The 17015-nt window shown below is 36.9% G+C and overlaps 5 protein-coding genes across 5 annotated transcripts; all 5 read left to right on the top strand.

The window, feature by feature from the left end:
- Positions 1–1104: 1104 nt before the first annotated feature.
- Positions 1105–2091, top strand: LOC145627494 (putative wall-associated receptor kinase-like 16). Its single transcript, XM_081679884.1, has one exon. The coding sequence runs from the start codon at positions 1105–1107 to the stop codon at positions 2089–2091; it is 987 nt and encodes a 328-aa protein (XP_081536010.1).
- A 692-nt stretch (positions 2092–2783) lies between these two features.
- Positions 2784–5768, top strand: LOC145626363 (putative wall-associated receptor kinase-like 16). The gene is made up of 3 exons (XM_081678784.1): positions 2784–3742; positions 3847–3966; positions 4224–5768. The coding sequence occupies exons 1-3, from the start codon at positions 2908–2910 to the stop codon at positions 5396–5398; spliced, it is 2130 nt and encodes a 709-aa protein (XP_081534910.1). The 5' UTR covers positions 2784–2907; the 3' UTR covers positions 5399–5768.
- Positions 5769–6586: 818 nt separating this feature from the next.
- Positions 6587–9705, top strand: LOC145626364 (putative wall-associated receptor kinase-like 16). Its single transcript, XM_081678785.1, has 3 exons — positions 6587–7570; positions 7682–7798; positions 8068–9705. Exons 1-3 carry the CDS (start codon positions 6694–6696, stop codon positions 9255–9257), a joined length of 2184 nt encoding a protein of 727 aa, XP_081534911.1. The 5' UTR covers positions 6587–6693; the 3' UTR covers positions 9258–9705.
- Positions 9706–10624: 919 nt separating this feature from the next.
- Positions 10625–13790, top strand: LOC145626365 (wall-associated receptor kinase 2-like). The gene is made up of 3 exons (XM_081678786.1): positions 10625–11523; positions 11632–11751; positions 12014–13790. Exons 1-3 carry the CDS (start codon positions 10638–10640, stop codon positions 13195–13197), a joined length of 2190 nt encoding a protein of 729 aa, XP_081534912.1. The 5' UTR covers positions 10625–10637; the 3' UTR covers positions 13198–13790.
- A 499-nt stretch (positions 13791–14289) lies between these two features.
- On the top strand, positions 14290–16074 carry LOC145627495 (protein NUCLEAR FUSION DEFECTIVE 4-like). The gene has a single exon (XM_081679885.1). The coding sequence runs from the start codon at positions 14395–14397 to the stop codon at positions 16072–16074; it is 1680 nt and encodes a 559-aa protein (XP_081536011.1). The 5' UTR covers positions 14290–14394.
- Positions 16075–17015: the final 941 nt, after the last annotated feature.

Consider the following 17015-nt stretch of genomic DNA (forward strand, 5'->3'; position numbering starts at 1 on the left):
TCAAACTGGCAACTTATCTAAAAGAAGGCTTAAATATAAATTCTAAGTCTGATTTTTGTTTCTGATGATTATACCAACAATCCAAAAGATATAACTTAGATCCCCTTAGTCTTGTTTAGCTACTCTTTCTTCTTTGATTTCCTATTTTTTTTCTGTGTATTACTTCACATGTCTCTTCAGAAGCCCATGAAGTTCAAGGTAATTGTATTAATTCGACTGACATCTTTATTTAGATTTCAATTCATAATAGTTTCTTTACAAAATTTGTTGAGTATGTCTATAGAATTAGATTTTGCTAGAATATACACATGCTAATGCATGGGATAGTGTTGATAGCAAAGGGGAAGTTATTATGTCATGTTAACTTGGTTTCCGTTGGTATAAATGTGGATAAATATGATGTATGAGAACCTTTTTTTAAGGAAAATTCTACAGCATTACTTAGCTTTTTAATGACTTGTTTATTACTTCATATAATATAGGATAGGATGCCTAAAATTTTTAAAAAATCTTAATGAGCATCATTCTGTTGGCTGTGAACTTGTACGAAAATTCGCATTGCAATTCACTTCTTGACGTGCTAGTTTGTTATCATATATTCCGTATTATGTAACTAGTTACTAGTGTATAATAACTTTATCATCATAATTTTGTTTTCGATTTGCTTAGGATCTTGCCTAGTATAGGATATGAGGTTTCTATTTCAATTGACATCCTCCCATTTCTTGGCAAAAAAAGCACTTGGGTGGGTGCTGATTGCAATCTGTTAATCTGTTATTTTAAATCTAATTTTGATGAATACCTTTTTTATTGTTCCTGTTCCAAGGTTCAAAAGGAGCACGTTGTGCTGAGGCTATACTGCTATAGGCAATAATTCCATGTTATATATGAATGTGATCTTAAAAAGGACTTTCAGCTTAGGTTACCTGTCATTTTGGAACATGGTGTTTGATAATATATTTTTACTTTGCCTCAGGTTTGTTAGACAGTTAATTATTCTTTTTCTCTATATGATAGGTAAGGGCTGTAATTAGGCTGTAATTTGTTAGATTGCAACTACTGAAGTCACTCACAAAACTAGCTGGTGTTTTGCAGGTCTTTAAGATGTTAAAAAGTTGTTATTCGTGTAGTTCTTATGATCCATACATGCTTGAAATCCCAACTGTTAATGAATTAACATCAGAGGAAAAAGAGAGAAACTTCGTCCGCAATGGGGCTGTTCTTTTGGAGATGCAGATTGCATGCTTTAAAGGCAAGGGTAAAGAGCCAATTAAGATATATTCAGATGAAGATATTTATCGTGCAACAAATGGTTATCATCCAGCTCAGATCATTGGTCGCAATATTGCCACTGTATATAGAGGAAACCTTGAAGATCGAGCTGTTGCTATAAAGACCCGTCATGGCCTTTCTGGCTCAGATGAACTGATTGAGTTCTTCTTAAATCAGGTCACTATCAAGCAGCATATCAGCCACAAAAATGTGGTTCGCCTCTATGGTTGTTGCTTAGAGACTCATGTTCCCATGCTCGTCCATGAGTTAATGCATGGTAACTTGTTTGATCATTTGCATAGGTCAAGTGAGTGCTGGATCTCCTGGAAAAATCGCTTGAGAATTGCCACTGAAATTGCGTATGCAATTTCTTATATGCATTCTGCAGAATCAAAGCCTATTGTTCACAGGAATGTCAAGTCAGCAAGCATTTTCTTGGATGAGTCTCTCTCTGCTAAACTTTCTAACTTCGGACTGTCCATTTCTATTGACCCTGAGGAATTGAAACCAGAATGGCCGCTCGTGGGAAGTGAAGGATACATTGATCCGGAGTATGCAGAGACCTTAGTGGTCTCTGAGAAATGTGATGTTTATAGTTTTGGGGTTGTTATGGTGGAACTGATAACCGGGAAAGATCCTGCAAATATGTGGAAACAAGGTGGTGATTTAGTTAGTTACTTTATTTCATATACAACACAAAATTGTGTGTTAGACATTGTTGATCAGAGATTATTGCTAGAAGGAAGTGTAAAATCTACTATAGCACAGTTTACTGAGCTTACTATGAGGTGTGTCCAAAGTCAAGGAGAAAGAAGCTAAGGCCAACCATGGAGGAAGTTGTATTACAGCTTCAAAAAATGCAGAAGCCTTTGGACTCGTGTTCAAGGAGTTGAGGGGGTTGCAACGCAAGATGACAGAATCTGGAGTGATGTAAAACGGAAGATGCATGATACACAAAGCCTTTGAGCAATTGAGCTTTGGCAAGGTCTTGATGAATTTCCAAGGTCTAGCACTATTGCGTTACATTTTAAGTGAAGCTATCATTTCTGTCAGTTAAATGAAGTTAAAAAAATGCTAATGTGACCTTAATTTTCCTCTAGTTTCTTCACAATCAGCTTCCCACTCCTACTTAATGTACCATGTAAACTGTGAAGTACTCCGTATGTCAATGTAAGTACTTAACTATATGGGTTTGGATCTAGTTTGAAAGAGAGCGAAAGGAGGAGGAATTGTTAAAGGATATGAAATGTTAAATTATTCAGACAACAAGGCAAGTTTTAAAAAATCTTTGATTGTCCAATAAAAGGCTACTACCACTGTTTTGTTGGTATTTTATTAATTACAGATTGAATTATTATATAATTTGATTAGTATCCTATTATTTCAACATTCACGTTCTTCCACATGGTTAGCTGTGCTTTGTGCTTCATTTTTGGTAAGTTGTATGTTGTTGAGTTTTACACTGTTTTCAAATTTCAAGTATTCTTTTCCTTTTTTTTTAATAGGTTGAAGTCCCCTATCTTGAGCATTATGGGCTAAAGGATTTAAGAACTTGCAGGAGAAGGATAATTTTGAATCAGATGGTTCTGACCAAACAGCTTCTTGGTAGGTAAAAATTGAAATATTTTGGGAACAATGAACTACCTCTTGCTCCAGTTCATCTTAATAGCTTTATATTTTTTGGTTCACCCATTGCTTACAGTGGCATCTTCACCACTGATGGTGGCGTATCCACCTATTGCAAAGCCTGGTTGTCAGGATATTTGTGGGAATTTGAGCATTCCGTACCCTTTTGGAATAGGGGATGACTGCTACCACAGCCTACCCTATGAGGTTACTTGCAATACCTCTTTGTTGCACCCAAAACTTTTCTTGAACGAATTTAACCTTGAGGTTGAACAGATAAGTATTAATACTTTGGTTCAGAACACTATAACTGTAAAAACTCCGCTGCAGAGAACCTGCAGCATCCTAGATACAAATATAAGCAGCATCGACCTTAGGGGAACTCCTTATTTGTTTACGGCGGGGTACAATTCTCTTTTTGTTGGGGGTTGTGGGAGTAGCACCCTCTTGTTAGATAGAAGCAACAAGATCATTGGAGGTTGTGCAACAGTTTGTGATAAGATTCCTATGATAACGAATGACTGCATTGGCCGTGGGTGTTGCAGCTTTAATCTTCCTTCTTCACTTGACTTTTACAGCGTGAACATCTTCAACTTTGGTAATGGTACTAATGACTGCACAAACGCCATGTTAATGAATAGAACCTCATCAATTATCAGCGGGGCAGTTGATCCAAGTCTCTCTAAGTTTGCAGTAGTCCCGACAGTACTGGAGTGGACACCCGGAAACATAACAATGCCTGCTGATGACACAAACAAGAATTGTCAAGGCCCTCCAGATAAGTATGATTGCTACTGCAATTATGGAACTTTTGGGAATCCTTATCTTCCGTATGGATGCCAAGGTAAGCATTACAGATCTTTACTGTCTGATACATTTCAGAATAAAATTTAAAGTGCTGCCCAATTACAATTTCTGATTCAGTTAACTTTTTCCCAACTTAATTAGTACCAAAAGAATGCAAGGAATGCAAGCTAGGGTGCACCAAACAAGGGAACCATTATCTATGTGTTCGATACAATTCTGATAAATCTCATACCCGGTTGATCCTTTTGGTTCTTCTTGGTGGTAAGTGTTCCATACTTATGCTCTGCTGTTATAAATTAAGGAATAGCATTTAGACTACCATGAACAGAACTAAGATTTCAGCAGAGAAATTAGTATATCTATATACATTATCATGTTTTTCTGGAGTTGAATGATGCTGAGTCTCATTATTTAAGCTCATTATAAAATTTTAGTGTAATTGATACATGATAACTCTAGTATGTTAAGCATATACAAGTGTACAACTGTGTAATGAGGCTTAAAAGTGCTTCATGCAGGTTCAATAGTTGGCCTAATGCTGTGTACTGGAAACATAAGCTGCATATACCTTTGTGTTAAGAAAAGGAGGCATTTGAAAATGAAAGAGAAATTCTTCCACCAAAATGGTGGTTTTGTGTTGAAACAACGGCTTTCTTTGAACCAAGGCAGCAATGATTCAACAAGAATATTTACTACTCAAGAGTTGAGGGAAGCCACCAACAATTATAGCAAGAACAACATTCTTGGACGTGGTGGTTTTGGTACTGTGTATAAGGGGATTTTACCAAATGACCAAGTAGTTGCAGTAAAAAAATCCACGGTAAGTGGCCAGAGTCAAGTCGAGCAGTTCATCAATGAGGTGGTAATTTTAACCCAGATTAACCACCGAAACGTGGTTAAACTCTTAGGATGTTGCTTGGAGACTGAAGTTCTCTTGTTGGTCTATGAATTTGTTTCCAATGGAACTCTTTTCGATCACATACACAATAATGGTGCACGGTGGCTTTCATGGGAAAACTGTCTGAGAATTTCAACTGAGGCTGCCAATGCAATTTCTTATCTGCACTCTGCAGCTTCAATGCCCATCATCCATAGAGATATCAAGTCTTCCAACATTCTCTTGGTTGATAATTTTACTGCAAAAATAGCGGATTTTGGAGTCTCCCGGTTAGTTCCCATCGATCAAACTCAAGTTACCACCCTGGTTCAAGGAACATTTGGGTATCTTGATCCAGAGTACTTTCTGACAAGTCATCTGTCTGAGAAGAGTGACGTCTACAGCTTTGGCGTGGTTCTGGTTGAACTTTTAACAAAGAGAAAACCAATTTCATGGGAGACTGGACTTGAAGATAGAAACTTAGCGATGCAATTCATTAGTTCAGTCAAGAGCAATCAATTTTGTGATATTCTTGAGCCTCAACTCATGAAGGAAGCATCTCAGGAGCAACTTTTTAGCATTGCAGATCTTGTAGAGAAATGTCTTAGTGTAAAAGGAGATGATCGGCCATCCATGAAGGATGTTGCAACGGAGTTAGAAGGACTGATGAAGAAGATAATAATACAACCTTGTTCTAATCAGCACGATAATGAAGAACATAGACACTTGATCATTCTGCCTTCCGAAGATCAGAATATAACCCGTCAGATAAATTTTGAGGAGGATTTAATTGTTGAGATGAGTTCCCCTCGTTAGCTGATCAAGAAATTCTTTTATCCATACTGTAAACAATAATTTCAGGACTGAAAATGTCCACTCTTTATAAGTGCAACAACGTTTCAACTTACTGAAGCAAACAATGCAATTGCCTGGGAGATCAAATTTATCCAATTCCACCAAATAGGTGGTGGTCTATCAAATTAAGGCATGTTTTAAGATTCTTTGTTTAATTTTAATAGCTTTGAGTTTAGATGTTTTTTTGTTAGTATATTACGTGCAAGAACAGTATTGCTTGTAGTTGTTTGCTTCATGTATCGTGATATCATCTTTTATATATTTCACTGTAAAGAAATGACACCGGCATGGCCAGCAGGCTCCAATAGAAATCTAAGGATACATTGATTCAGAGTATATAGTAACCTCAGTAGCAACTCTCAGATTAATGTGGAATATCTGACAGAGATCCTGCAGATATATGGAACTGCTGGCCTGGTGATCTCAATAATCACTTGTTCATTGTTTTGTTTAGTCGAATATGTATTGTTAATTATTTAATCACATGGGCGGTTGGGAATCTAGTGTGAAAGAGAGTGAATACTGAAGGGAGTGTCAAAAGATTAAAGATTTGCTAGTGGAAGGTCAAAGTTCTATTTCTTTGGGAATTTGTTTTTTCCCAAAGTCTCAACATACGATGCAACAGACGCATGAGTTGTGACCATTATTTTCGGACAGAGGTAATACTTTGTTAAAGGTATCTTCTTAACTTAAATTTCTTTGCTCGTTCAAAAATAAGCCGCCCCAATTGTTTGTGGTTGTTTTTTTTGGTTCTACATACTTTTTGGTTAGTGAGTTATTTTGTTCTATTCACTTCTCCTTCATTCCAATTTTATTAGATGTCTATTATCGTCTTAACCCCATCACCCCACAAATTATCTACCTTTCCCCTCCCTCAATTTTATATTGTATCTATTTGTTTAATTTTATTTTCCTTGGTATTCTAATCTATATTACTCAGTGATTGAGTAGAAATTAAAAAGAAAAAAAGGAATATTATAATACCCTGTAGATAATAGATGCTGACATTGACCTTTTTCTGAAGTGGATTTTGTGTATCTTGTCAGTATTATATAAATTGGCCAGAAACAGCATTCACTTTGGGTTAAGTTGTCTTTTGTTGACTTTCCCCTTGTTTTCTTAAGTATACCCCTAGTTTTAGATTAGGTGGATCTGAATCCGCTGACCATCAATTCTTCTTAGGGGATATCTATATGATATTATGATTATTGCTGTGAAGCTCTCTTTTTCATTTGTAACTACTTCAGTTTTTATATATGCTGTCCATTATACAAAAAGCCTTTGGTACCATGTTTCATAACATGTTTCAGCTCATCATTATAGCTCTATTTATGTTGGTGCACCCATTGTTGACGGCGGCATCTTCATTGCCGCCGATGACAGCTGATCCTCCCATTGCAAAACCTGGCTGTCAGGATATCTGTGGGAATGTGAGCATTCCGTACCCGTTTGGTATAGGGGAAGATTGCTACCACAGCTTACCATATGCTGTTACTTGCAATACCTCTCTGCTGTCTCCAAAGCCTTTTCTGAGTAAATTCAACTATGAGGTGATAGAGATTAGTCTAGAAAACATGTATACACACACCTTAATAGTGAACACGCCGCTGCAGAGGACCTGCAGCGTCCAAGATGTAAACATAACTAGCATCGACCTTAGGGGAACTCCTTACTGGTTCTTTGGGGATTCCAATGCTTTTATCGTGGGGGGTTGTGGGAGTAGTACTCTCTTGTTGGATAGAAGTAATAAAGCCTTAGGTGGGTGTACGACAGCTTGTGATAAAGGTCATATAATAACGAATAACTGCACTGGCCGTGGGTGTTGCAGCATTGATGTTCCTTCTTCACTTGACTTTTATCGTTTAAATGTTTTTAACTTTGGTAAAGGTGAATATAATTGCACGAACATTATGTTGATTTATAAGACCGCAATTGTAAACAAGGTGGTTGATCCAAGTCTCTCAGAGTTTGCAGTTATCCCGACTGTACTGCAATGGGCCTCTGGAAACATAGCAGTGCCCTCTGATGACCGAAACAGGTACTGCTATCCTGCTGAAGGTCCTCTAGAGAATTTTAATTGCTACTGCAAATATGGCTATTATGGGAATCCTTATCTTCCTTATGGATGCCAAGGTAAGCATAAACAATCCTAACTTTTACTTCGTATATATTAATCATTATAGTTTTATTGTTAGGCTGTTCAATCTTAATTTCGTGATCATAATCAGTCTCCTTCAATTCTAGTCCCAAGAGAATGTAAGGGATGCAAACGAGGGTGCTCCAAAGATGGAAATCTTTATCATTGTATTGGCATTGACCGTGATCCAAATACACAACGAATCATTTGGTTTATCATTGGCAGTAAGTATTCCAAACTTGAGTATTACTATGTGTAAGGGACTGCTATGAATTGAACAAGGCTCACAACTGAAACAATATTGGCTTATGGTATATACATTATGCATGATATAAGAAAGCGCAGTAAAACATGATTTGTGATGCTTTCTGAAATCAGAAATGATGTTGACTAATAACATTAATATTATTGATACATGAAGACACCTGTAACCTGTTTGTTGAGCATATACAAGTACATAACTGAGTAATGGGCCAAAAAATTATTTATGCAGGTTCAATAATTGGCTTAATGTTGTGTACTGGCAACATGAGCTGCATATACCTTTGTATTAAGAGAAGGAAGCATATGAAATTGAAGGAGAAGTTCTTCCATCAAAATGGCGGTTTTTTGTTGAAACAGCGACTTTCTTTGAACCAAGGTAACAATGATTCAACAAAAATATTTACTACTCAAGAGCTAAGGGAAGCTACCAACAATTACAGCAAAAATAACATTCTAGGACGTGGTGGATTTGGTACCGTGTATAAGGGGAATTTACCAAATAACCAAGTAGTTGCAATAAAAAAATCTGTGGTAAGTGATCAGAGTCAAGTCGAGCAGTTTATCAATGAGGTGGTAATCCTAACCCAGATTAACCACCGAAATGTGGTAAAGCTCTTAGGATGTTGCTTGGAGACTGAAGTGCCCTTGTTGGTTTATGAATATGTCTCTAATGGAACTCTCTTTGATCACATACACAATGATGGCCCCCGTTGGCTCTCTTGGGAACACTGTCTAAGAATTTCAACTGAGGCTGCTAATGCAATTGCTTATCTGCACTCTGCAGCTTCAATGCCTATCATCCATAGAGATATCAAGTCTTCCAACATTCTTTTGGATGATAATTTTACAGCAAAAATAGCGGATTTTGGAGTCTCTAGGTTAGTTCCCATTGATCAAGATCAAGTTACCACCCTGGTTCAAGGAACTTTTGGATATCTTGATCCGGAGTACTTTCTGACAAGTCATCTGTCTGAGAAGAGTGATGTCTACAGCTTTGGAGTAGTTCTTGTTGAATTGTTAACGAAGAGAAAGCCAATTTCATGGGAGACTGGACTGGAAGATAGGAACTTAGCGATGCAATTCATTAGTTCAATCAAGAGCAATCAGCTTTTTGATATCCTTGAGCCTCAACTCATGAAGGAAGCATCTCAGGAGGAGCTTATTACCATTGGAAATCTTGTAGATCAATGCCTTAGTGTTAAAGGAGAAGACCGGCCATCTATGAAGGACATTGCAAAAGAGTTAGAAGGATTGATGAAGAAATCAAAGCACCCTGGGTCTAATCAATGCAATAATGAAAACAATGGCTTGCTAAGTGTACATAAGCACTCTTGTGTTCAGCCCTCCCAAGACCAGAATACATCTCGCCAGATTAATTTTGAGAAGGAGTTAATTATGGAGATGAGCTCTCCTCGCTAGCCTTTTAAGGAATTTGCTTTGTCCATATACAAAGAATTGTTTCAGGACAATGAGATTTTCCATAAGAATCCTACCAGTGGACTCAATGCTTTGATCTACTCAAGGAAATTAAGCAACTGAAGAATTGATTTTTTTTGTTATCTTGTTTAAACGATCTCAATTCAGAATCAGTGAATGTAATACATTTGTTGAATAAGATCATCGTGATTATGTATTAAATCCAGGGCTACAGGATATGGTTTGTGACAGGATACAGGGGAGTGTCAAATGTCAGAAAATTCACCAGATCACAGACATCAAAGTCCTGTTTTCTGAGTAAAATACTTGTAATTTTTGAAGGTCAGATTAAGGCATGTTTCCTGAATTCTGTTTAGGTAATGAATTTTGAGCTCTAGATCTTTATTTGTCATCAGTATTTTTTGAATAAGAATTAATTCTTGCTTGTCTTCATTCCCCTTACTAAACTGATTAACTCTGTAATATTTATTGAAAGAATTGATTACTTTCTTGCTCTTAACAGCAAAGGTATGATATCAGTGTCTTAGCATGATACATATCGTATGCTTTGAGTCTCAGCATATTTATTTTGAATGAGCTCTTTATGATTATAGATCTCTTTTAGGGCCTTTTATTAATTATTCCCTCCGTTTTAACTTGTTCTTCCCATTTTGGAACTGTCCGTTTCTCTCATACTTTCAGATAGAACACAGACATGTGCAGTACTGCAGTAGGCTGCCAACGGAAAGCCAAGGTACGTTGATACAATATAGATACCTCAGTGGTCAGAGAAATGTGGAAATTCTAACAGAACAAAATCCTGCAGATGTGTGGAACTGCTGAAATCAGTGGTCACACTTTAATTGTTTTGTTTGGTCAATTATGTACTATTAATCACATGTGTGAGGATCTATAATGAAAGAGAAGAATGAAAATGGGACTGTCAAAAGATTAGCAATGTGGATGGTCAAAGTTTCTATTCTTTTCGTCTAATAATAATATTTTTTTTACACAACCAAACATATTCTACATAACTTTTATTTAAGGGAAGAGGGAATACTTTGTTTGGTCTAAAGGTATATTGTTGATTTTGAACTTCTTTGGTTCCTTTAAATTTAACTTCTCTAACTTTTAGCAATTGGTACAAAAGAATTTTGCAGTACGAAGTATATACTATCCTATAGAAGTGAATTTTGTTAAGAAATATATATTGATTTAAGTTGTGTGTCATTCACTTTAGGTAAGGTGGCTTATGTTGACTTTTCCACTGAAAATTAAGTATTCCACCAGCTTTTAAATTTGGTGGCTCTGACCATCATGGGTTCTTTGGGTGCTATGACTGCTATCTATATGATCATTGCTGTGAAGTTTTTTATATAATTAATGCATCGTTCATATTTTATATGCTGTCCATTTCATGCTCAAAAAATCTTAGGAATCATGTTTTACTACTTGTTTCAGCTCATCATTGTAGCTCTGTGTATGTGGGTGCACCCATTGTTGACGGCGGCATTACTGATAACAGCTGATCCTCCCATAGCAAAGCCTGGCTGTCAGGATATCTGTGGGAATGTGAGCATTCCATACCCTTTTGGAATAGGGGTTGATTGCTACTACAGCCTACCATACTCGGTTACTTGCAATACCTCTTTGTTGCACCCAAAACTTTTTCTGAATAAATTTAACCTTGAGGTTGAACAGATAGGTATTCATACTTCGGTTCAGAACACTATTACAGTAAAAACTTCCCTGCAGAGGACCTGCAGCATCCTAGATACAAATATAAGCAGCATCGATCTTAGGGGAACTCCTTATTTGTTTACGGCAGGGTACAATTCTCTTTTTGTTGGGGGTTGTGGGAGTAGCACCCTCTTGTTAGATAGAAGCAATAAGATCATAGGAGGGTGTGCAACAGTTTGTGATAAGAGTCCTATGATAACGAATGACTGCATTGGCCGTGGGTGTTGCAGCTTTAATCTTCCTTCTTCACTTGACTTTTACAGCGTGAACATTTTCAACTTTGGTAATGGTACTAATGACTGCACAAACACCATGTTGATGAACAGAACCTCATCAATTATCAGTGAGGCTGTAGATCCAAGTCTCTCTAAGTTTGCAGTAGTCCCGACAATACTGGAATGGACACCCGAAAACATAACAATGCCTGCTGATGACACAAACAAGAATTGTCAAGGCCCTCCAGATAAGTATGATTGCTACTGCAATTATGGAACTTTTGGGAATCCTTATCTTCCGTATGGATGCCAAGGTAAGCATAAAAGATTCTTACTTTCTGATATACTATATCATTTCAGAAAAATTGAAATTGCTGCCGAATTACAATTTCTGATTCAGTTCACTTTTCCTAATTTACCAGTTCCTAAAGAATGCAAGGAATGTAAGTTAGGGTGCATCAAGCAAGGGAAACATTATCTCTGTGTCCGATACAATGAAGATAAAGCTTATACATGGCTGGTCCTTCTGGTTCTTCTTGGTGGTAAGTGTTTCATATTTATGTTCTTCTGTTATTATGTTTCCAAAAAAAAAAAAAAAAAAAAAAAAAAAAAAAAATATTGCTCTACTGTTATTAATCAAGGATTAGCATTAAGACTATTATGAAAGACAAAATAAGGATTGCAACAGATAATTCAGTAGTGCTACATGCATTATTATCATGTTTTTTTTTTTCTCTGGTTGAAACTTATGTTAAGCATATATGAATGCAAGACTGTGATGAGCCTTTTAAGTGCTTCATGCAGGTTCAGTCATTGGCTTAATGTTGTGTACTGGAAACATAAGCTGCATATATCTTTGTATTAAGAAACGGAAGCATATGAAAATGAAAGAGAAATTCTTCCACCAAAATGGTGGTTTTTTGTTGAAACAACAGCTTTCTTTGAACCAAGGCAGCAATGATTCAACAAAAATATTTACTACTCAAGAGTTGAGGGAAGCTACCAACAATTACAGCAAGCAAAACATTCTTGGACGTGGTGGTTTTGGTACTGTGTATAAGGGGATTTTACCAAATGACCAAGTAGTTGCAGTAAAAAAATCTATGGCAAGTGACCAGAGTCAAGTCGAGCAGTTCATCAATGAGGTGGTAATCCTAACCCAGATTAACCACCGAAATGTGGTTAAACTCTTAGGATGTTGTTTGGAGACTGAAGTTCCCTTGTTGGTCTATGAATTTGTTTCCAATGGAACTCTTTTTGATCACATACACAATAATGATGTACGTTGGCTTTCATGGGAAAACTGTCTGAGAATTTCAACTGAGGCTGCCAATGCAGTTTCGTATCTGCACTCTGCAGCTTCAATGCCCATCATCCATAGAGATATCAAGTCTTCCAACATACTCTTGGATGATAATTTTACTGCAAAAGTAGCGGATTTTGGAGTCTCCCGGTTAGTTCCCATTGATCAAACTCAAGTTACCACCCTGGTTCAAGGTACATTTGGGTATCTTGATCCAGAGTACTTTCTGACAAGTCATCTGTCCGAGAAGAGTGATGTCTACAGCTTTGGAGTTGTTCTGGTTGAACTATTAACAAAGAGAAAACCAATTTCATGGGAGACCGGACTGGAAGACAGAAACTTAGCAATGCATTTTATTAGTGCAATAAAAAACAATCAGTATTTTGATATCCTTGAGCCTCAACTCATGAAGGAAGCATCTCCTGAGGAGCTTATTACTGTCGGAAATCTTGTAGCCCAATGCTTTAGTGTAAAAGGTGAGGATCGGCCATCCATGAAGGAAGTTGCAAGTGTGTTAGATGGATTATGTAAGCAGACACAGGATCATCAGTCTATTCAAGGCAACAATGAGATCCATGGCTTGTTAAGTGAACATCAGCTTTTTCAGCCCTCTACTGACCAGAATTCTTCTTGTCAGTTGACTTTTGAGAAGGATATGATTATTGAGATATGCTCTCCTCGCTAGCTTTTACAATACATAGTATATTCTATATCCATAGTGTAAGTATACTTTGTTATTAGTTTTATGACCGCGAGTTTTATTGTTTCAATACAGTATGCAGGGGTGCATCAACTGTCAGAAATTATATAGATTACAGAGGTTGAGATAAGTGCAGAATGATGTTTCCAGGGCAGAATGCAATTTTATCTCTTTGGAGGTCAGATTATCGGTCTGCTTCTCCTTAGTTGTTAAGATAACTGTTTTCGAGTTTCTTATTATTTGTTTACAAGAACACTTCTTTCATGTAGCCATTCTGCTTCTTTTAGCTTGCTTTCTTTCTGTCTTCTGCTTTGAACTGACTAGTTCTTCAGGAATTAGTAATGTTGTCTTACACTCTTAGGTAAAGGGATTGCAATGCAAGTAATTATTACAAAAAAATTTGTTGTAACTAATTTTTTTTCTTTATTTTTTTTTTTTAATATATATAAAAACAACTGACTAGCTCGAGCTTGAAGTATTTATATAACATATTTACAAGCTAATAACAAACTTCCTCAAACTAAGGAAACAATAAAAACTAACTCAACAACTTGATCTAAACTATAATTTCCAACAAACTTGCGGTTTAATAGGGGCATTTTTGCATTACAAGGACTCACAACACATTATTTTCATAACATTATTTTTAAGATTCAGAGTTCATGAATATGTTATGAGCCAATCAAATCATATTTTTATGCTTAAAATCACACCTAACATCAAACTCCTTTTGCAATCTTAACTACATAGATAGATCTCATGCAAATGTGATTTTGACATTTTACCAGGAATTTGGCAAGAGCCGTGTATAGCTTTCAATCTTGGCCAAACTCCCAAATTCTTGTAATTTGTACAGATGTACCGCTAGCTAACTCCTGTATGTAACTAATTTCTGTCACAATAACACAGATTATACATCAGTTTTGAGTTTATCATTCAAAATGGTAATGAACTTGTCACTTTCTTGAACTTGGAAAAGTGATTCGCAAAATCCGTGTTTCAAACTTATTTTTTTTTCTTGATTTTGTGGCAGTCGTTGTTCTGCAGGCCTCCTAGCAGTGACATGTTATTGTTAAACTGATCTTTCGCGTTCCACTTTATATAAGGGTGCTCTAAGCACCCAACTTTCATCCCTTCAAGCGAGTTTAGAAACTTCCTGTCTGTCTAGGAACTCAAAACACTATGGCATTCTCTATTAGTCGCTTTGGATCACAATTGATCCTTGGAAGATGGTTCATGGTCTTCGGGTGTATCCTGATCATGACTGTGTCAGGTACAGGATACATGTTTGGGCTTTATTCAAACGACATAAAATCCTCAATGGGTTATGACCAAGACACACTAAATCTTCTTAGCTTCTTCAAGGATTTGGGGTCTAATGTGGGGGTGTTATCAGGCCTCATCAACGAGATCACCCCACCTTGGGTTGTCCTGTTTATTGGAGCCTTGATGAACTTTGGCTACTTCATGATCTGGCTTGCTGTAACCGGCCATCTCAAGCGAGTTCCTGTATGGCAAATGTGTCTCTACATTTGCATAGGAGCCGACTCACAAGCCTTTGCCAACACGGGTGCTCTGGTAACTTGTGTCAAGAACTTCCCTGAAAGCCGAGGAATTGTGCTAGGACTTTTGAAGGGCTATGTAGGTCTAAGTAGTGCAATCCTTACACAACTTTACCATGCCTTTTATGGTAATAAATCTAAAGACCTTATTTTGTTCATCTCTTGGCTTCCTGCAGTTGTTTCCATGATTTTTCTTCGAACTATAAGAGTTATGAAGGCGGATCAAGATCGACAACAGAATGAGGTTAAGGTCTTCTATAATCTGCTCTATATATCACTCTCACTTGCAGGGTTTTTAATGGTCTTGATTATAGTGCAAAATAGTCTCTTGTTCACTAGGGCCGGATACTATGCAAGTGCCTTGGTTGTTATTTTTCTTGTCTTTCTACCCCTTGTAATTTTTGCAAAAGAAGATTACTCCTACCTTGCAAGCCAAAGCAAAAGAATTGATTCAACTCTTGAAGTTGTTGCTGAACAAAGGGAAGAACAACCGCGAATAGAACCCTCGAATGATGACCCAAAGGACAACCAAGGTACTTGCCTAACCAACATATTCAAGCCACCAAACAGAGGAGAAGACTACACCATCCTCCAAGCCCTCTTTAGTATTGACATGCTCATCCTTTTTGTGGCTTCTATTTGTGGTCTAGGTGGGACCCTAACCATGATTGATAATTTGGGCCAGATAGGGAGCTCTTTAGGCTATCCAACTCGAAGCATAAACACATTTGTCTCGCTTGTAAGCATATGGAACTACCTAGGTCGAGTCACTTCTGGATTTTCATCTGAGATATTTCTAAAAAAATACAAGTTTCCAAGACCCATGATGATGAGTCTAGTCCTACTTGTCTCTTGTGTGGGTCACCTCCTTATTGCTTTTGCAGTCCCTAACTCACTCTATATAGCATCAGTGATCATTGGGTTTTGCTTTGGGGCTCAATGGCCATTGGTTTATGCTATCATATCGGATATTTTTGGGCTCAAGTACTACGCCACACTCTACAATTTTGGGTCCGTGGCTAGCCCAATTGGGTCGTATATTTTCAATGTGGTGGTCACAGGCAAACTTTATGATAGAGAGGCTTTGAAACAATTGAATGACAAGGGGTTGGAAAGAAAATTAGGGGAAGATTTGGACTGTATTGGTGCAAACTGTTTCAAGGTTTCTTTTCTTATTATTAGTGGTACCACATTGTTTGGATGTTTGGTTTCACTTATATTGGTTCTTAGGACTTGGAAATTTTATAAAAGTGAAATTTACCAAAAATTTAATGTTGACACTGAGGCATCTGCAAATTAGATGCCAATTGTTGTAAGAAATAGTTGAGTTTTGCCTCCTACTTGTAATAAAGAGAGAGAGCTAGAGAGAGTAGTCTAACTAATCAGCACAAAATCATCAATTAGTTTTGAATGTCAACGCATAAAACATATCACATAGACACATCCGTCTTATGGTATCTTTCAGACCACATTATAAAGTTTTTTTTATCAAAGACAATCAAGTGTTACTTTTCAGCGTTGACTCTATTTTTCCCGATGTTGACCACGAGTGTGCGAGTCACGTGACCTCCTATATTGCTTAATACACCCCTTTTCCCTCCAATTAACTCCTATTAAAACCCCTGCTTCTCTTTCATCCCTCTTTTAGTACAAGTGAATTGGAGGGAAAATAGGTGTATTAAGCAATATACGAGTTCATGTGCGTTGCACACTAGTGGTCAACATCGGGAAAAATAGAGTCATCGCTGGAAAGTAGCATTTGGTTGTCTTTGATAAAAAAAAATTTATAATGTAGTCTGAAATTGCAAAAAAAAAATTAAAAGATTATTTTAAATAAAGTTACACTTTAAAAGGTTGTTTTTGACAAATTTTAAATAAAAAAAAAGAGATTAAGGGTTAATTAGTAATTAGCGTCCTTCATTGAGTGATTTGAGTCACTCTCACAGTCTCACTCACTACATTTCGCCACCACCGCAACAACTGCAACCTCTCTGAAATTCCGGCTAAATTCAAACTTTTATGAGGTTGATCGAATTCAGAGTCACTCGCCATTTGGTAAGTGGTTCTTTTACTTTGTTTCACTGCTTAACTTTTCCTCCTCTCTCTTCTTGCAGCGTCGCAACTGTGATTTTTTTTTTTTTCTTCTTCTTTCTAATTTTGTGAATTTGAACTGAAAGATTGATGAATTAATTAAGAACTGAAAGATTGATGAATTAATTAAGAACTGAAAGATTGATGAAT

This window comes from Chenopodium album, chromosome 4 (assembly GCF_948465745.1).
Source record: "Chenopodium album chromosome 4, dcCheAlbu1.1, whole genome shotgun sequence".
Lineage (NCBI taxonomy): Eukaryota > Viridiplantae > Streptophyta > Magnoliopsida > Caryophyllales > Amaranthaceae > Chenopodium > Chenopodium album.